Below are 21536 nucleotides of genomic sequence, written 5' to 3'. Positions count from 1 at the left end.
ATAGACCTACCCTATGACCCAGCAATAGCACTGCTAGGAATTTACCCAAGGGATACAGGAGTACTGATGCATAGGGGCACTTGTACCCCAATGTTTATAGCAGCACTCTCAACAAGAGCCAAATTAACGGAAAGAGCCTAAATGTCCATCAACTGATGACTGGATAAAGAAATTGTGGTTTATATACACAATGGAGTACTATGTGGTAATGAGAAAGAATGAAATATGGCCCTTTGTAGCAACGTGGATGGAACTGGAGAGTGTGATGCTAAGTGAAATAAGCCATACAGAGAAAGACAGATACCATATGTTTTCACTCTTATATGGATCCTGAGAAACTTAACAGAAACCCATGGGGGAGGGGAAGGAAAAAAAAAAAAAAGAGGTTAGAGTGTGAGAGAGCCAAAGCATAAGAGACTCTTAAAAACTGAGAAAAACTGAGGGTTGATGGGGGGTGGGTGATGGGTATTGAGGAGGGCACCTTTTGGGATGAGCACTGGGTGTTGTATGGAAACCAATTTGACAATAAATTTCATATATTGAAAAAAAATTATGAATGCAAAAAAAATGTAAAAAAAAAATCTGTTTTTTTCCCTCTTAAATTCCCAGATATTTAAGAATCTGTTTTTGTTCATTTGATTTTTAGATTTCAAAACTAAGTAAAATCATATGGCATTTGTCTTTCTCTGAATTATTTCACTTAGCATTCTACTCTCTAGGTCCATTCATGTCACAAATGGTAAGATCTTATTCCTTTTTATGGCTGAGTAATATCTCATTGTATACGTAAATTATACCTTTATCCATTCATCAGTGGACACTTAGGCTTCCATATCTTGGCTATTTTAAATAAGGCTGCAACATACACAGTGGTGCATATGTCTTTTAATTAGTGTTTTTGTTTTCTTTGGGTAAATATCCAGTAGTGGAATTACTAGATTCTATGGTATTTCTATTTTTAATGTTTTGAGGAACCTCCATACTGTTTTCCACAGTGGGTGCACCAATTCACAGTCCCACCAACAGTGCACAAAGGTTCCCTTTACTCCACATTCTGTCAACACTTGTTATTATTTGTCTTTTAGGTACTAGTCATTTTGACAGGTATGAGCTGATATCTCATTGTGGTTTTGATTTGCATTTCTCTGATTATTGATTTTGAGCTTTGCCAACCATTTGTCTTCTCTTGAAAAATGCCTATTCAGATCTTCTGTGTGTTTTTAAATCAGATTTTTAATCAGAGCTTTGTAAGTTCTTTATATAGTTTAGATATTAACCCTTTATTAGATATATCATTTGCAAATATCCTTTTCACTAGGTTGTCTTTTTATTTTGTTTATGGTTTACTTCACTGTGCAGAGGTTTTTATTTTGATGTAGTCATAATAGTTTATGTTTGCTTTTGTTTCCCTTGCCTTAGGAGACCTATCCATAAATATGTTGCTAAGACTGATGTCAAAGAAATTACTATGCTGCATTTTTTTTAGGAGTTTTATGGTTTTATTTAGGTCTTTAATACACTTTGAGTTTTTGTATATGGTATACTAAAGTGGTCCAGTTTCATTCTGTTGCATGTAGCTATCCAGTTTTCCCAACAACATTTATTGAAAAGAATGCCTTTTCCCTTATTGTGTATTCTTTATTTCTTTGTTTTAGATTAATTAATTGACCATAAAAACATGGATTTATTTCTGGGCTTTCTATTCTGTTCTATTGATCTCTGTGTCTGTCTTTGTGCCAGTTCTGATTTCTACAGTTTAGTAGTTTATCTTGAAATCTAGGATTCTGATACCTCCAGCTTTGTTCTTGTTTCTCAAGATTGCTTTGGCTACTCAGGATCTTATGTACTTACATACAAATTTTAGGGTTATTTGTTCTAGTTCTGTGAAGAATACTATTTGTGTTTTGATAGGGATTGCTTTGAGTCTGTGGATTGCTATGGGTAGTATGGGTGTGATAGCCAGATTAATTCTTCTCCATGAGCATGGTATGTCTTAACATTTGTTTGTGTCATCTCAATTTCTTTCATCACATAGTTTTCAGTCTTTTACCTCCTTGGTTAAGTTTATTCCTAGATATTTTATTCTTTTTTGGTGCAATTGTAAATGGAATTGTTTTATTAATTTCTCTTGCTGCCACTTTATTGTTAATGTATAGAAATGGAACTGATTTCTGGGCATTAATTTTGTATTCTGCAACTTTATTGCTTTCTTTTTTTTTGAGAGAGACCAGGAGTGTGCACACATGTGGGTGCCTATACATGTATGCAAGCAGGGAAGGGGTAGAAAGAGGAGAGAGACTCTTAAGCAGGCTCTGTATCCACTGTGGAGCTCAACCCAGGCTGGATCACAGGACTGTGAGATCATGACCTGAACTCAAATCAAGAGTTGGATGCTTAACCAGCTGAGCCATACAGGCACCCCTGCAACTTTTCTGAATTCATTTATTAATTACAATATTTTTTGATACTCTTTAGGATTTTCTATGTATGGTATCATGTCATCTGTAAGTAGTGACAGTTTAACTTCTCCCTTAATCAATTTGGATGCCTTTAATTATTTTGTTGTCTGATTTCTCTGGCTAGTACTTTGTTGAATTAAAACAGTGAGGGGCGCCTGGGTGGCGCAGTCGGTTAAGCGTCCGACTTCAGCCAGGTCACGATCTCGCGGTCCGTGAGTTCGAGCCCCGCGTCAGGCTCTGGGCTGATGGCTCAGAGCCTGGAGCCTGTTTCCGATTCTGTGTCTCCCTCTCTCTCTGCCCCTCCCCCGTTCATGCTATGTCTCTCTGTCCCAAAAATAAATAAAAAACGTTGAAAAAAAAATAATAAAAAAAACAGTGAGAATGGACATCCTCATCTTATTCTTGATCCTAGAGGGAAGGCCCTGAGTTTTTCACCATTGACTGGTGAGCTAGGAGTTAGTCATATATGGCTTTTATTGTATTTAGGTTTGTTCCCTCTATACCTATTTTATTGAGAGTTTTTAAAATCATGAACAGATGTTGAATTTTGTCAAATGCTTTTTCTGCATTTATTGAGATGACCATATGGTTTTTATCCCTTGTTTTGTTGATGTGGTGTGTCATGTTGCTTGATTTGCAAATATTGAACCACCCTTCCATCCCAGAATAAATCCCACTTATCATGGTGAATGATACTTTTAATGTATTGTTCAATGTGGCTTGCTAATATTTTGTTAAGAATTTTTGCATCTATGTTTATCAGAGATGTGGGCCTGTAGTTTTTGTTGTTGTTGTTGTTGATGGTGGTGGTTGTTTGTTTTTTGCAGTGTTTCTTTTTTGTTTTGGTGTCAGGGTAATGCTGGCTTTGTTGAATGTGCTTGGAAGTTTTTCTTCCCTCTATTTTTGGGAACAGTTGGAGGAGAATAGGCATTAACTCGTATTTAAATGTTTAGTAGATTTTAACTGTGACTCCATCTGGTACTGGCCTTTTGCTTATTGGGAGTTTTTTGATTACCATTTCAGTTTTATTACTAGTATTTGGTCTGTTCAGATTTTCTGTTTCTTCCTGATTTAGTTTTTTTTTTAATATTTATTTTTATTTTGAGAGAGAGATAGAGATACAGAGATGAGAGAAAAAGAGAGAGAGAGAGAGAATGAGCCTAGAAGGGGCTGAGAGAAGGGGAGAGAGAATCCCAAGTAGGCTCCATGCTGTCAGCACAGAGTCCCATGTGGGGCTCGATCTCACCAACCATGAGGTCATGACCTGAGCTGAAATTAAGAGCCGGATCCTTAGCTGACAGAGCCACCCAGGCTGTTTTCTTCCTGATTCAGTTTTGAAAGTTTATATGTTTCTATAAATTTATCCATTTTTTCTAGGTACTTTGCTGGCATGTAATTTTTTGTAGTATTCTATTATATTCCTTTATATTCCTGTGGTGTTGGTTACTGTTACTTCTCCCCTTTCATTTCAAATATTACTTGTGTCCTTTTTTTTTTTTTTTTTTTTTTTTTTTTTTTTTTTTTTTTTTTTTTTTTTTTTGATAAGTCTGGCTAAAGGTTTATCAATTTTACCTTTTCAGAGAACCAGCTCTTGGTTTCATTAATTTTTTCAATTTTTTTTTTTACTTTCTGTTTCATTTCTTTCTTTTTTTTTTTTAATTTTTTAAATGTTTATTTATTTTTGACGGAGAGACAGAGAGTGTGTGTGTGTGTGTGTGTGTGTGTGTGTGTGTGTGCGCGCATGAGTGGGGAAGGGGCAGAGAGAGAGAGAGGGAGACACAGAATCCAAAGCAGGCTCCAGGCTCTGAGCCCGACGCGGGGCTCGAACTCCCAGACTGCGAGATCATGACCTGAGCCAAAGGCGGACATTCAACCGACTGAGCCACCCAGGCGCCCCTGTTTCATTTATTTCTGCACCAGTATTTATTATTTCCTTCTGTGTACTAACTTTGGGCTTTGTTCTTTTTCTAGTTCTTTTAGGTACATAGATTTTTTATTTGTTTTTCCTGTTTCTTGAAGTAGACTTGTTTCACCATGAATCTCCTTTTTAGAATTGCTTTTGCTGCATCCCAAAGATTTTTGACTGTTGTGTTTTCATTTTCATTTGTCTCCTTTTTTTTCTTTTTAAATTTCCTCTTTTATTTGTTGACCTGTTCGTAGTTTTGTAACATACTGTTTAGCCTCCATGTGTTACAGTGTTTTTTTCCAGTTTTTTTCTTGGGATTTATTTTTAGTTTCATAATGTTATGGTTGAAAAAGATGATGTGATTTCAGTCTTCTTAAATGTATTGAGACTTGTTTTGTGACCTAATATGATCTATCCTGCAAAACATTCCATGTGCACTTGAAAAGAATGTGTATTCTGTTGTTTTCGGAAAGAATGTTTTGTATAAACCTGCTAAGTCCATTTAGCCTCATGTGTCATTGAAAGACAGGTTTCCTTACTGATTTTCATCCTGAATGATCTATCTATCGATGTAAGTGGGGTTTTAAAGTCCTCTACTCTTAGGAGTACCTGGCTGGCTCGGTTGGTAGAGTATCCAACTCTTGATCTCAGGGTCATGAGTTCAAGTCCTATGTTGGGCATGGAGTCTACTTTAAAAAATCCTCTGCTCTTACTGTATTACATCTTTCCCTTATATCTGTTAATATTTGCTTTATGTATTTAGCTGCTGAAATGTTGGGTGTCCAGATACTTACATTTATTATATCCTCTTGACCTGTATTGACCTGTGAATTATCACATAATGCCCTTGTTTTTCTCTTGTTATGGTCTTTATTTTTTGAGAGAGAGCAAGAGAGCATGTGCATCAGTGGGGGCGGGGCAGAGAGAGAGGGAGAGAGAATCCCAAGCAGGCTCTGCACTGTCAGCACAGAGCCCAACATGGATTTCATCGTGTGAACTGTGAGATCATGACCTGGGCCGAAATCAAGAGTTGGACGCTTAACTGACTGAGCCACCAAGAAGGCCCAAGAGTCCGTTTCTTGGTTTGTCACTCTCTCTTTTTACCCCCTTTGCTTGTTTGTTTTTTAAATTACACATATGAGTGAAACCATATGGTATTTGTCTTTCTCTGATTTACTTCACTTAGCAGTGTACTCTAGCTCCATTTATGTTGCAGATGGCAAGATTTCATTGATTTCAATGATTAAATAATATTCCATTGTGTGTGTGTGTGTGTGTGTGTGTGTGTGTGTGTGTATACATACATATACATACTACATCATCTTTATCCATTTATCAATTGATGGACACTTGGGCTGTTTCCATAATTTTGCTATTGTATATAATGCTGCTATAAACATAGGATGGCATGTGTCCCTTTGAATTAGTATTTTTCTATTCTTTAGGTAAATATCCAGTAGTCTGATTGCTGGATTGTAGGGTAGTTCTGTTTTTAACTTTTTGAGGAATTGCAATACAGTTTTCCACAGTGGCCGTATCAGTGAGCATTCCCACTAACAGTGCACGAGGCCTCACCTTTCTCTATACCCTTGCCATCCTTGTTTCTTGTGTTGTTGAGTTTAGCCATTCTGACAGGTGTGAGGTGATATCTCATTGTAGTTTTGATTTGTACTACCCTGATCAGTTTCATGTGTCTGTTGGCCATCTGTATGTCTTCTTTGGAATGATGTCTATGCATGTCTTCTGCCATTTAAAAAACAAGGTTTATTTATTTATTTTTGAGAGAGAAAGAGAGCAGAAGCCAGGGAGAGGTGGAGAGAGAAGGAGACACAGAATCTGAAGCAGGTTCCAGGCTCTGAGCTGTCAGAACAGAGCCCAGTGAGGGGCTCGAACCTACGAACTATGAGATCATGACCTAAGCCGAAGTCAGACTCTTAACCAACTGAGCAGGCGCCCCTCTTCTGCCCATTTTTTAAATTGGATTATTCATTTTTTGAGTGTTGAGTTTTATAAGTTCTTTATATATTTTAATACTAACCCTTTATCAGATAGATATGTCATCTACAGATATCTTCTCCCATTCTGTAGGTTGCTTTTAGTTTTGTTGATTGTTTCCTTTGCTGTGCAGAAGGTTTTTATCTTGATACGGTCCCCAAAGTTTATTTTTGCTCTGTTAACCTTGCCTCAGGAGACATATCTAGAGGGAGGTTACTATGGCCGACATCAAAGAGTTTACTGCCTGTGTTCTAGGATTTTTATGGTTTCAGGTCTCACATTTAGGTCTTTTTTTTTTTTTTTTTTTTTAAATTTTTTTTTTTTTTTAACGTTTATTTATTTTTGAGACAGAGACAGAGCATGAACGGGGGAGGTCACAGAGAGAGGGAGACACAGAATCTGAAACAGACTCCAGGCTCTGAGCTGTCAGCACAGAGCCCAACGTGGGGCTCGAACCCACGAACCGTGAGATCATGACCTGAGCCGAAGTCGGACGCTTAACCGACCAAGCCACCCAGGCGCCCCTCACATTTAGGTCTTTAATCCATTTTGAATTTATTTTTGTGCATGGTGTTAGAAAGTGGCACAGTTTCATTCTTTTGCCTGTTGCTGTCCAGTTTTCCCAGCACCATTTGTTGAAGAGACATTCTTTTTCTCAGTGGATTTCTAGTCTTATTTTGTCGAAGATGAATTGACCGTATAGTGGGTTCATTTCTCAGTTTTCAATTCTGTTCCATTGATCTGTGTGTCTATTATTGTGCCAGTACCATACTGTTTTGATCTCTGTAGCTTTGTAATATAACTTGATGTCCAGAATTATGATACCTCCAGCTTTACTTTTCTTTTTCAAGATTACTTTGGGTATTCAGGGTCTTTTGTGGTTCCATACAAATTTTAGGATTGTTTGTTGTAGTTCTATGAAAAATACTCTTGGCATTTTGATAGAGATCACATTAAATGTGTAGATTGCTTCCGGTAGTACAGACATTTTAACATATTTTAACAATATTCCATGAACATGGAATGTCTTTTATGTCATCTTCAATTTCTTTCATTAATGTTTTGTAGTTTGCAGAGTACAGGTCTTTCATCTCTTTGGTCAGGTTTATTCCTAGGTATCTTATACTTTTTGTGTGCAATTGTAAATGGGATCCTTTCCTTAATTTCTCTTTCTGATGTTTCATTATTGGTGTAAGAGAAATGCCACAGACTTCTGTACGTTGATTTAGTAACCTGTGACTTTACTAACTTGGTGTATCATTTCTAGTAATTTTTTAGTGGAGTTTTTTGGGTTTTCTATATATATAGTATCATGCCATTTGCAAATAGTGAAAGGTTTACTTATTTCTTACCAAGTTAGATGCCATTTCTTTTTTTATTATTTTATTTTTAGGGTGTACTTATGAATTTATTCAGAATTCAGCACTTATAGACAAAGATAAATGAAAACTAATAATAGAATAACTAGTACTCTATAGCAATACTATCCAGGGTAGTAGTCACTAGACACATGTGACCATATTGAATAACGCACATAAGGAACATTTTTACATCATCATGAAAAGGTTTTTTTGGACAACACTGCTATACAAATAATAGATGATAAAATGAGACTTTCAAATATCCATAAACCAGAATGGAAAGATTGGTGGAGAAGTAATATTTGAGCAAGTGATTCTGAGCCTTTTGTTATCCTCAGTCTTTTTTTTTTTTAAGTTTATTTATTTTGAGAGAGTACAAGCAGGGGAGAGGCAGAGAGAGAAGGAAAAAAGAGAGAATCCCTAGTAGGCTCTACACTGTCAGCACAGAGCTCGATGTGGGGCTCAAACTCAGTAACTTCAAGATCATGACCTGAACTGAAATCAAGAGTTAGATGCTTAACCAACTGAGCCACCCAGGTGCCCCTAAATGCTTTTTAGGTTTTGTTGTTGTTGTCTGATTGCTGTGCCTAGGCTTCCAGTACTATATTGAATAAAGGTGGTGAGAGTGGACATTCCTGCCTTGTTTTTGACTTTAGAGGAAAAGCTCTCAGTTTTTCCCCATTTAGGATGATATTAGCTGTGGGTTTTTCTTTTTTTCTTTTTTTTTTTTTTTTACATTTATTTGTTTTTGGGACAGAGAGAGACAGAGCATGAACGGGGGAGGGGCAGAGAGAGAGGGAGACACAGAATCGGAAACAGGCTCCAGGCTCTGAGCCATCAGCCCAGAGCCTGACGCAGGGCTCGAACCCACGGACCGCGAGATCGTGACCTGGCTGAAGTCGGATGCCCAACCGACTGCGCCACCCAGGCGCCCCTGTGGGTTTTTCATATATGGCCTTTATTATGTAGAGATATGTTCTCACTAAACGTACTTTGTTGAAAGTTTTTATCATGAATCGATGTTGTATTTTGTCAATGGTTTTTTCTGCATCAAAATGATCTTATGGTTCTTATCCTTTCTTTTATTAATCTATCACACTAATTGATTGTGAATATTGAACCACCTGTGTAACCCAGGAATAAATCCCATGGATTCAGTTTGCTAGTATTTTGTTGAGGTTTTCTATATCTGTGTTCATCAGAGGTATTGGCCTGTAGTTATCTTTTTTTTGTGGTGTCTTTATCTGGTTTTGGTATCAGGCTAATGCTGGCCTCATAGAATGAACTGAGAAGTTTTCTTTCCTCTTCTGTTTTTTTGAATAGTTCGAGAAGAATAGGCATTAACTCTTCTTCAAATGTTTGGTAGAATTTGCCTCCGAAGCCATCTGGGTCCTGGACTTCGTTTTTTGGGAGTTTTTTTTTGATTACTGATTCAACTTCTTTGCTGTCAATCTGTCCAAATTATCTATTTCTTCCTGTTTCAGTTTTGATAATGTATTTATTTCTTGGAATTTATTCATTTCTTATAGGTTGTCCAGTTTGTTGGCATATAGTTTTTCATAGTATTCTCGTATAATTGTTTGTATTTCTGTGGTGGTGTTGGTTATTTTTTTCCTCTCTCATTTGTGATTTTGTTACTTTCTTTCTCTTTTTGCTAAGTCTGGCTAGAGGTTTATCGATTAATTTTTTTAAAGAAACAGCTGGTTTTATTGATCTTTTCTATTGCTTTTTTTTTTTAGTTTCTATATCATTTATTTCTGTTTTGATTCTTATTTCTTCCTTCTGGTGGCTTAAGGCATCATTTGTTGTTCTTTTTCTAGCTCCTTTAGGTATAAGTTTAGGTTGTTCATTTGAGATTTTTCTTGCTTCTTGAGGTAGACTTGTATTGCTATACTCCTCCCTCTTAGAACTGCTTTTGCTACATCCCAAAGATTTTGGATCATTGTGTTTTATTTTCATTTGTTTCCATGCATTTTTTTATTTATTCTTTGATGTCCTCATTGACTCATTCATTGTTTAGTAGCATGCTGTTTAGACTTTGGCTGGCTGACTGGAACTTTGGCTGAATGGAGGTCCTGGAGCACTCTGTGCTGGGGCTCTTCTGGTGTCATGGGCAGAGCAGAGGTTGGTGTAGGTGGGGGCATTCTTAGGGCTGTGCATGCAGAGGGCACCCTGGCTGGACAGCTGAAGCTGAAGTGAATATGGCTCAGGGCTCTGTGCATTGAAGGCACCTTGGCAGGCTAGCTAGAGCTGAAATGGGTACAAATCAGAGTGTCCCAAAGTGCTTAATTCAGAGGGTTCCCTGCTGATTGGCTAGAGCTGGGGTAGTTGCAGGCCGGGGGTTCCTTCTGCTATGCTGGGGATGCTCTGGCAAGTTATCTGGAGCCAATATGGTATGGACCTCAATGTTGCATGGCACTTTGAGCCTGTGTCACCTTGGCAAGATGGCTGGAACTATTGTGAGTGCAGACCAGAGGGTCCTAGTGTGCACCTCACTGAGGCCTGCCTTGGTGGGACTGATGGGGCTATTGTGGGCTAGGGGCCCCAGGATTACTGAGGGGATAGGCTGGCTATGGACATCAGACCCTGCATCTATCTGTGCTATCAGGGTAGAGTGGGAACATGAACTGTGCACCTCGCCAGCCTTTCTGATTCAGAGAGAGTTCCAACAGTTCCCCTGTTGTTTGGCAGGGTTCTAATGGTGGTTCCTTTATATTCTAGTTGCCCCTTTAAACTCTGGCTTTTTTTTCTGGGCCTCTGGGCAGATGAATCTGCTCATGGTCCCTTCCTACTGTAGTTTACAACATCGGGAGTGGGAATTCCCTTCATTGCCATGTCTCTGTTTCTCTTGCTGTTTGTTTTCTATGTGGTCTCTCCATCTTTTGTTGTGCAGAAGCTGTTCAGTAGCCCTCACTTCTTATTCAGGAGCAACTGCTCTATAAATAGGTATAGATTTGATATGTCTGTTGGACTGAAATCTTGCAGAAGCTTTTAATTTTGATAAAGTTCAATTTATCTACTTTTTATTTTCTTGTTTGTACTGAAATTTTTGGTGATTCTTTTGGGAAGTAGCATGCACTTAGAGCCTCAGAGAATGAGTAGTTGATTTGTAGACTTTCAATTTACTTCTAAAATTATTTGAGTAAGAGATATTTGTAAGGGGATCATTGTCAGTGAATCACAACATTTTGAAAAGATGTTTTAGGACAGACCAAGAATGTGACTAGAACCATTTCCTACTGTGGTGTGTTTGATACAAATGCAGTCTTAAACTCTTGCTGTACAGTGAAGCTCACTGGTACCTAGCTGGGGTGCTTGTAGCTAGTGAAGTTATGAAACCATGGGCTTTTTTCTCATCCTTATTTAATTTTATTCCAGAACAAAACCTGAAGGACAAGACGACCTCTTCTTGGGACACTGCATTTTGCCAGAGCACCTGTAGGGGACTGATTGGATTTCTTGACATAGACAATTCCTGGGACTGAGCCTCAATTTAGAGCATTCTTTAGGAAATTATATTTAGGACTATGGCATCATAGAACCCTATACCCATTTGAAGTTTGGCTTTTGACTCAACATTGCTGTCACATGTCATCCAGCATCCACTGAGTCACCTTCAGTAACAAGACACTCATTGTTTTCCAGGGATCCCATTTTCATCTGACAGCATTCTTGTGAGGATTAAAATGTGTAAGGAACTTAATGTAATGTTTTGCACATCACAGGCACTCCAGAAATACATAATAGCTCTTACTGTTTTTGTTGACAAGTTTCTCCTTTGTTGAGTTAAAAATCTCTCTTCCTGGAGCTAATCTCATTTAATCCTAGCTCTTAACTCTAATGACCCCATAGAACAGCTCTTTTAAAATATAGCCTTTGGATATTAAAGAATTATTATATGAGCTAAATAGCCACAGTTCTTTTGATCTTCTTTAACCTCTCTTTTCTTAAATTCTACTTGTTGCTGCTGGTTATCGTGGTTCCCAAACCTGTCTGCCCATCAACATTGTCTGAGGGGCTTAGTACCAGTACCTGAAGTTGTAAGTCTGGTATGAGACACAAACACATACCTTTTTAAAGTGACCCTGATTCTGATGTATGTAGCTTGGAACCTGCAGCTCTATGACCTATTGAGAGAGAAATCCATGTGTTAAGTGTTAGGGAGAAGAGGCTGTGACTTGCTAACCTGGTCCCATAAAGCAGGTTTTTTCAACTTCTGCACTATTGATCTTTTGGGCCAGATGCTTATTTGTTGAGGGAGATTTTCCTGTGCATTTTAAGATTTTAGTTTCATCCCACACCTCTAGCTGCCAACAGTCTGTTACTTTCCAAGTATGACGAGCAAAAATGGCCTTTGGAGGAGACAATCACCCAAGGTTAAGAACCACTGCCACAAGGATAGAAAACTCAGTTTGGGGGCATGTGAGTGGCTCAGTTGGTTATGTGTCCAACTTCGGCTAGGTCATGGTCTCGCGGTTTGTGAGTTGGAGTCCCGCTTCCAGCTCTGTGCTGACAGCAGAGAGCCTGGAGCCTGCTTCAGATTCTGTGTCTCCCTCTCTCTCTGCCCCTCCCCTGCTCACACTGTCTTTCTCTCTCTCTCTTAAAAATAAACATTAGAAAAAAAAATTAAAAAAAAAGTTTTGGTAGTTGGATAATAGCTAAAAGCAGCTTTCAAAACTTCCTTCCCTCAGTATTCTCTTGCTTAAATAGACATTACAAGTGACTAATGATAAAATTAGGGACCTGGGGCTCCTGGGTGGCTCCGTCTGTTAAGTGCCTGACTCTTGATTTCAGCTCAGGTCATGATCTCAGGGTTCATGGGATTGAAACCCACATGAGGCTCCTTGCTGACAGTGTGGACCCTGCTTAGGATTCTCTCTCTCTCTCTCTCTCTCTCTCTCTCTCTCTCTCTCTCTCTCTCTCTCTCTCTCTCTCTCTCTCTCTCTCTCTCTCTCTCTCTCTGTCCCTCCCCTGCGCTTGTGTGCTCTCTCTCTCTCAAAATAAAGAAATAAACTTAAAAAAAAAATTGGGGGGCTGGGTTAGATCTGGTTTATTTTAAATCAAGCATATTTCAGTTTTTCTAATTTTCTTACATATAGTAGATTGTGCATGGTCTTGAAATACACCACTAATCCTAAGAAACCACGGTGTTTTTTAAGCCTTCCTGTTTGTAGTATTAATAACCATAGCAATTTGATACATCCTCCCATAGCAAGAAAAGGATCCTCCATTCAGGTATTTCACTGCTTGTTCACCCTAATCTTCTGTTACTGATATTTATCCTCTATGTATATGCCATCTTCCCCTCACCCCTTTCCGCAGAGCGTTGAGGGACTGGCTCTCAAAGAAGCATGTTTCAGGACCAGCATCCTGTGAACACATGAGCTGTTATCTGTCTAAACAAGGTTCCTATTCAACTTTGTCTTGCAGTGAGAGCTTATAAGAAAATTGTTGAATTGAGACACATGCTGGAAATTGCTGAGAGCAACTATAAACACTTGGGAGGGATAACAGAAGAAGATCTAAAGCAGAAGAAAGAACAGCTTGAGTCAGAAAAGTAATGTCCTCCGAACTATTATGGTTTGCTTTTAGTTACCTTTCTAAATGCTGTGTAAGGGTTTGTTGACAACCTGTTTTTCCATCCTCACCAAAGGGTGTAAGGTTCCAGCCAGTTTTTCTCTTAAGCTCCCAGATGGAGAAGATGTCAAGATGATTTTTGATTGTGGTAAAATACACATAACATGGAATGTATCATCTTAACCATTTCTAAGGGTACAATTCAGTGGTGTTAAGTACTTTCACAGTTTTGCACAACCGATCTCCTGAACTCTTTTCATCTTGTAAAACTGAAACTCTATTTTTTTGAGACCACACCTACTTTGAGCTTATCAACCAACAGTCTCTACCTGTTCCTGTCAAATTGGACTGATTACTTGTAAATCTGAGACCCGGTCCTGGGCTCCCCGACTGTCCTGCCCAATCAGAGACTGTGGTCATGTCCAGGGGCAGTGAGGGGTTCCATAGCTGCCCTCACCTTTCACTGCCTGCACCCTGAATCGCCTTGCTGCACATTTGGTGTTGCTGGAAGAGAGGGTGCCTCGTGCTCACTTCCTCCCACCAGACAGGTAACAGGGGGAGACAGGACAAGGGATTCTGGCCTAATCAAAACATGGGTCTGTAAAGAGCAGCCCACATGGACTCTGCTTTCCCTTTTGTTTGCTTGAGTCCCTCACACTCTTAGGACCTGTTTCCTTTTCCTCCACCCTCTTCTCAATGTAGCCTCAGGTACTTGGGAATTTAAACTGAAGTCAAAGCCATAAGCCAAAATACCCTCTTAGTGGGATTTTAGACACTAGGAAACTGTGGCAGACCAAAACAAAACAAAACAAAACAAAACAAAACAAAAAGAAGGATTGCTTTTTAATTAGAGGTCTTTTTGGTATCTCAGGTGTTCACTGCCTCTACATTGATTAAAGTGTTTTGAGGTGTAGAATATTTTTAGTATTGGCCTTTGCTTAAGAGCCTGGCTGAAAACACTTGTGGTCTGGAAAAGTTCTTCACACTGGAGCATTTTTTTCCCTAGATAATGAGCTTTAAACTTTGGTTTTCTTTGCTTTCCTTCTAAGGTAGATTAGTACTTGTATGGCTGCTTGTATGACTTCTGAGCACTACTGTGTGCTGAGCACTAGATAAGCTTCTTAGATACGTTATCTCATGCAGCCTTCATGGGGCCAGGAGCTATTGTCTTACTACGTGTATGGGAAACCAAGACTTAATATAGAGGTTAAGTGAGTCTCATGAAGTCACAAAGGCAGGAGAAAGGATGGGAAGTGGAGCCAGGATTTGAGCCTGAGTCTATTTGACTCCAAACCTGTTATCTGAGATGATTATGATTTTTAACAGTCCTTAATGGAACTTTTAATGCTAATATTCACATTTCACTGTGAAATGGTTATCCTGTTGATGTGATTTTGAACAGATTCTCCCCCAAAGATTGCTTTAGTCTTTGTGCCAAGTGTAGCTTCATGTCAGCTGAGACTTCAGTGTCTTCTGAGTGAGCTTTAATTCTTCTGTAGCATTTGTTCACCACTTTGTGTTGAGTACATCTTAAGACATTTATTCTTTAGGTACAAACCCGTGCTTTTAGGTCTAATTGGAAAGAAACCCTGGACAAGTATTGGTTTGAGGGACGTCCTTTTGATTTTGTTGTTATTGCTTAGTTAGATCAGAGTCCCAATACAGCAAAGCACCAGTGGTGTTACTCTGTCCTAGGAATGAATTTCCCTTCTTGTTTGCTGAATCAGTTGACATTCTTCTTCCCTATTCCCAGTCTCAACCCCGCTCACTTCCATGAGAGAGCTACTACTGATGCTCTTAGATCGCCCTCACAGGAACCTGACATCCCACCCAGCCTGCTTCGGAAATTGTGTTCCCCCCTACTATCCAGCAACAAGGCAGAAAAATATCCCGGTTCAAGTGTCATCATCTCTTGTCTGGATTTATTTTAACATCTCCCTGGTGCATTTCCAGCTTCCTGTCCCTGCCCCCTAATTCTCTGTCCCCAAACCCTGAAGTCTTTTTCAACACAGCATCCAGAGTAATCATGTTAAAATCTGGGTCCAGTAAATTTCACATACTGTTGACTGAAGGAAGTCAAGCACACAAAAGTATGTAATATGCAATTTCATTTATAAGCATAGGCAAAACTAATCTAACATGATAGACATTCAGAATGTGGTTGCAGATGAGAAATGAAGATCACTTGGGAAGGACACGAGGGAACTTTCTGAGGCAATGAAAATAGTCTGTATCTTGGCAGTTGTGGTGATTACAAGGTTTACACATTAATCAAAACTCCTTGAATTGTTCAGTTAATATTTGTATTTTACTCAAATTGTAGATCATCAAAAAAATACGAAAGCAAAACAAAAGTCTAAGCTCATGCTGTTTCTCTGCCCAGACCCTCCAATGGCTTCCCCACTTCATTCAGGGTGAAAGCCTAGATTCTTGCTGTGACTTAGAAGGCCCTGCTTATTCTGGCTCTCTTTTGACTCTGTGACCTACTAGTCTTCCTTTTATACTTTACTCCTGCCACGTTGGCTTCTGGTTTTCTTCCAGTTCGCCAGGCATACTTCTGCCTTAGGGCCTTTGCACATGCTATTCCCTGTGGAATGCTCTTCCCCCAGATGTCTACGTCGTTACCTCTCTCATTTCCTTTAGGATTTTTTTAGAAGCCCCCTTCTCAAGAAGGCCTTCCCTGGCCACTGTGTCTGAAGTATTAATCCCCTCCTCGGTGACATTTTATATTACTCTTTCTTGCTTAAATTTTTTCTCCCTTGGCATTTATCACCTTTCCCCATACCATATTATTTACTTGTTTCTTTACTGTCTTCTTCCATAGCTAAGATAAGCCTGAGGAAGGCAGATTTGGCCTGTTTCATTCCCCAGTGTCTAGATCAGTGCTGGCTCATACTAGACTCTCCATACCTATTTGTTGAATAAATTATTTCTTTGTTTTATTTGCCTTAAATACAATGCATGTATGCTTTTCGCTATTGCCAAAAATAATTGGTAGCTCATATTGGAGACTGACTGAAATCAACTTTTTTTTATAGGACAATCAAGGAGCTGCAGGGCCAGCTGGAGTATGAACGGCTACGCAGAGAAAAATTAGAAGGTCAGCTGGATGAGTATCGTGCAGAGGTGGATCAACTCAGGAAGACACTGGAAAAGATTCAGGTCTCCAGCTTTGCTGTGGTTGGTGTCCTTCTTAACACATTTATCTCTCTCAAGAAGTGGTATATAAGAGTAGCTAAGAGTCTAAGCTAGGGTTTGAATCTTGGTCATAACCCTTTTTAGTTTGGACAAGTCATTTAACCTCTCTGTGCCTTATTTTTAAGCCATAGTTAATAATTTGTACTTGGTAAAGTGTTGTAAAGATTAAAGGAGTTATGTGTATAACAGTATAAAACTTTATATGTACACACACATACTTACATATACATATATACTGGCTAGTATAGCATCCTCAGAAGTGTGCAGTGTCATTGTTTGTGACACATGAGGAAAAAATGTATTTTTTAATATTTATTTAGAGGGCTTCAGCAGGGGAGGGGCAGACAGAGAGGGAGTCACAGAACCCGAAGCAGGCTCCAGGTTCTGAGCTGTCAGCACAGAGCCCAATGCAGAGCTCAAACTCATGACCTGTGAGATCATGACCTGAGCGAAGCCGGAGGCTTAACCGACTGAGCCACCCAGGTGCCCTGAGGAAAAATATTTTTTTATAAGCAGAGTAATAATAATTCTCAGACAGCTGGAATCTGTATACTTTAACATTCTAAATAGCCAGAATAATGATTCCATGTAACAAAGCTTCAGCTCCTCAAAAGAAATTGTTAGTATATGTGCTGCCGATGCGAGCAGTTGGATGCAAGAGCAGTTGGAAGAGTAGAAAGGAGCCAACGTGGGAGTGGTCATAACATCCCTTTGTTCAGATTGCAGAGTAGTAAAAACTAACATCTGTAACGCTTCACCTTCACAAAGTTCTTTCATGTGTTAGCATATGTCATTTGATCTGCCCTCATTTAATGTGAGGAAACCGAGGCTCAGAGACTTTAAGTGACTTGTCTAAATTCACACAGCTAGTAATGGTGAGATCAGTAGTCAGTCTCTACTTTTTGATCCCATAGTTTTAGCTCTGCTTATAATTCTCGGCTAGAATTATGAATTTGGAATTCAAAATATAACTCTAAAATCTAGAAAAATGCTTTAGAGTGACAAATAAAAAGGACAAATGTGTAGGAGGAAGCTGAAAAGAAATGGATATGAGTCAAATACAAAGAACAAATACAGAAAAGCAGGTATAGAAAATAGAGTGAAAGTGACAGCAGGTGACCCACAGTGGTACTCATATCACGGCCCTCTGGTCTCAGAGCAGAGCAGGCAGAATGCAAACTGGGGAGACTCTGTGACCCTCACTCTCTCTTGTGAACGAAGACAGCTTGATGTAGCCCTTGTGTAAGCTCATGTGACACAGGGTAGCAATTCAGGTGCATTTCGTGTTTTCTTTCCCATAGGGAAATGTTTTCTTTGGTCATCGTGGGTGAGTTAATTCTCAACTCTGATTTGTAAGAACTTCCTGGCTCCTTTTTATTTTGTACAAACTTATCATTAGTCTCTTTAATAACCACTTTTAAAATATTAACACATGTGCTTGTTATAAAATGTTAAAAGCAGGGCAGTCGTTCCTTCCCATACCAAGTCCAACTCTCCAGAGGAAGCTACTGGTAATGGTTTGGTGTATCTCGTGTCAACAGTATTCTATTCATCTACAAACATGTGTGTGTATTTCTCTGCATGCATGCATTCACACACTTTCTCTCAGTTTTGGTATCCTACCAGCCCTTACTTTTCCAAGAGATAGAATTAATTATAACCCATTCTCTTCATTTTTGCAGTGCTTACCTTGCACCACTCCTAGCCACTGTGGGAAGCTTTTGTGTAGAGAGGCCAGCCTGTGCGGTCACTGGGTATTGGCCGGGGACCTGAGGACACACACCTTTCATAAACTACCCCCTACAGTCTGAATCCTGATGTGCTGTCTCAACCTGCGGCAGGAGATCCGCCGCCTCTGCCTCCTGGCAGCACCAGATCCTACATCTTTTGGAGATTACCCGAGCCTCACCATCTTTGAGTCATTACAAATCGATTTGTCTACCTGGAAAATTTTTATTTTTTAGTAGCTATTTAAAATATTACTTTCTTACCCCAGAACATCTGTTCTCAGGGTTGGGCTCGATTCCACATGCTACCGCACATCCCCCCTAAAGCTCTGCTCTCTACCAACCATGTGGTTTTCAGGAGAGCCGACTCAAGGTCACTGTACTCCGGGCCCACCGTCTTTTGCAGTCCTACTTTAGGTTAATCGATTTTTCATAAATGAGCAAATGTCACCAACCTTTTTTGGCAGCTGCAGTCCTGCCACTGCTTCTTTCCTGCAAAAGCTTCTGAGTCTTCAGTTCATCTTTGAAATGGTGATAACACCGGTCTCACAAAGTTGTATTGATGTTAAATGAAAGACTAAGTGGCAATACTGAGGTATTTTCTATCTCGTAGTATTCATAGGACTACATTCACGCTTTTTCATATCCTTTTCTTTTTCCTTCCTTTCTTTTCATTTTCCATGTTCAAGCTGCATAAACATTGTCGGTATATAAATAAATGTGTGGAGCCCTATACTTGAGAGTAGGAAGAATTAGTTTATTTGGGAGTCTAAATACATAACGTATAAATAAAATGAACTTTCTGTTCAGTGCTCGTTTATACAGATTTAAGAAATTTTGACCAAATCTCCTGCCACCTTCTGGTCAGGACCTATGATTGCATTCAGCTGTGCCTTGAAGACTTTTCTCTGCAACAGTCTGTAATAGTGTAATTTTTATCCAGGAAAAATTTCTCAGGGTAGTTTCTTAGGATCGTCTCACATCTGTAATGTACTTAAATAGTTTTTGATAATATTAACAACAGCAGCAATTGGTTTTGATAATAGTGACCATATTTATAGTGCAAAGGTGTGGGCAGGAACACCTGGTGGAATCCTAACCCCAGCCACGAGCTCTTCCCATGGACATGTATGTGCCTTGTGTGGTTCTTGGAGCCCTGCATTCAGCTCTGTCCTGGACAGCTGGGTGCAGAGCATTTTTGACTGGGAGAATTACTCATGGATGAGTAGCATCTGCTGAGTGAGTGTCACCTTATTTCTAGCTCTCTCTTGCTCCTTGTGGCATTAAGTGGATCTTCTGTGCTAGGTCCTGAGAATACCATGATGGATGAGAAATATTTGGAAACAGTGGTGGCAGGCAGAGTGAAGAGTGAGACAAGGGCAGTAGAAGGATGTTGTATGAACATAGAGGAAGGAATGGAGTGGATGTGGAATGAAGGAATGGAAGGAACTAGATGTGGTTCCTAGTACTACCGGGCTTGCAAAGAATCCAGGCGATGACATTCTAACACTGTGTGTGTCATTTAGCAGTATATTGAGAAGTGACAGGCTAAGAAAAACAGAAATAGGGCTGTTCTCTTTTGGGGATGTATCAGGCGGAGCCAGCACTGGTTGGTTTCTCTAGGTGTCTCCTACCTAGTCCATGAATCAGGACAGTATGATGGACTGATACTTCAGATTTGAGAATTTATTTATACAAAAGCCTAAATTTTAACCCAGAGTTGAAAATAACAGTATGGCTAAATTTCTTCTTTTGGAACAGACCATGTAGAAAGATGAAATTGTGTCTACTGCAGATCTCTCATCTGGCCTTTTTCTTTGTAGGAAGAGGACTCTACTGACTCAAGCAAAGATAAAAGGCGAGTGAAGAAAAAGGTGTCTTCTGGGGGAGTTTTTGTGAGAAGGTACTCATCAATGAAATAACTTTAAATAAACTTGTTTTTCATTTTTAAATTGATATAAAACCTATAAGTTCTCTTCAGAGTTACTCTTATATATGCTATCCCAGTTCTGAAGCCAGAAATATGGACTATCAAAGGGATTGCTAAAGTTGCATGCACTTAGCTATACTCCCTCTCCCAATATACTTTTATGTATTTATGTAGGCAAGACTGCACATTTATGAGTAATTAATTTTGCAAGTAATCACACAAACTTTAAAATATAAGGTGGTACAGTCAGTAATCAAAATAAATGTAGACATTAAAAATTATGAGCCAAAGAGAATTTTCTTTAACTTTCTAGAGACTATCATTTTTTAACTTTTCAAATGACTTTTAGAAAGCATGTGGATTTAGGAGAAAATGCAGCATCAGACAAGTAAATTTTAGAAAAGGACGTCTTTACAGTAACAACCAAGTATCTCAGGAAAGTTTTATGTAAAGTGAAAATCTGTTCTTGTAAAAGAAAAAAAAGTCATAGTATGTGTTTGCTAAGGATACCTATTTGAATAATCTGTTTTAGAATTCAACCATTGCCTTGTCTCGCAAGCTTTATAAGAAAGCAACACAGAAATGAGGCAGACTGGACAGGATAAAAGACACATGGTTTTATTATTTTCTTCCTCCTTTCCCCCCTGACATTGCTGACCAAAAAAGAACCCAGCATTTCATTTCAGTTTGGACTTCATTCCCTCCCTTCCTACCTCTACCTGCTCCCTCCTTGATGTAGCCGATTTGGTCGATTTGGTCGTGGGGCAGTTGTCTAGATCTTGCCTCCTCCTGAAGAGCTGATTGTTGGCTTTGGGCTTCCCAGGGAGCAGCTTTCTCACCATTCACCAGATGCTCACCCTCTGGGTCCTGGCATGTGCTTTATTTACATGGATGCTGAAGGCCATTCTGACACAGTGTCATCAGGACCAGTTTGCCCTGACATGGGTGCATCGGAGTGCTAAGATCAGGCTGATCAAGGGTTTGTAAACAGGTCTTAAAAAATGTCTGAACTATCCTTTTGATAACCTTTATAGTCATTAGTGTTAGTTTCCCTGTGGTTTCCAATAGGCCTTCAATCTATAATAAAACATTTATTTGGTACTTACTATGTGTAAGTCCTTTCCACATATTATCTCTTAATTCTCACCACAGCAGTGGGAGACAGGTGTATTTTATAGCTGGAAGATTGATTTGCTCAGAATCACACAGCAATGTGGAAGACCCTAACCTTAGTGGGGAAGGGTCAGTGTCTGCATTCTTGACCACCACAGGAATTCCCAAATCCATTATTTCTCACCTTCTGGGACTACATACAGCCTTACTTCTTCCTTCCTGCCCGGTGACCCTAAAGTTAATGCTTTATACTCTAGTTTGTTATTGCTC

The 21536-nt window shown here is 39.3% G+C and overlaps 1 protein-coding gene across 1 annotated transcript in view; it reads left to right on the top strand.

Moving 5' to 3' along the window:
- ANKRD42 (ankyrin repeat domain 42) overlaps positions 1–21258 on the top strand; it is an 81513-nt gene extending 60255 nt beyond the window's left edge. The window contains exons 12-14 of the mRNA XM_058686477.1: positions 13152–13278; positions 16337–16478; positions 20047–21258. Coding sequence (XP_058542460.1) covers positions 13152–13278; positions 16337–16478; positions 20047–20145 — 368 coding nt within the window. The 3' untranslated portion in view covers positions 20146–21258. The remainder of the gene's footprint in view (positions 1–13151; positions 13279–16336; positions 16479–20046) is intronic.
- The last annotated feature ends 278 nt before the right edge of the window (positions 21259–21536 follow it).

This window comes from Neofelis nebulosa, chromosome 10 (genome assembly GCF_028018385.1).
Source record: "Neofelis nebulosa isolate mNeoNeb1 chromosome 10, mNeoNeb1.pri, whole genome shotgun sequence".
NCBI lineage: Eukaryota > Metazoa > Chordata > Mammalia > Carnivora > Felidae > Neofelis > Neofelis nebulosa.
The sequence above is the reverse complement of the archived record's forward strand: the minus strand, read 5'-3'. Positions and strand labels throughout refer to the sequence as shown.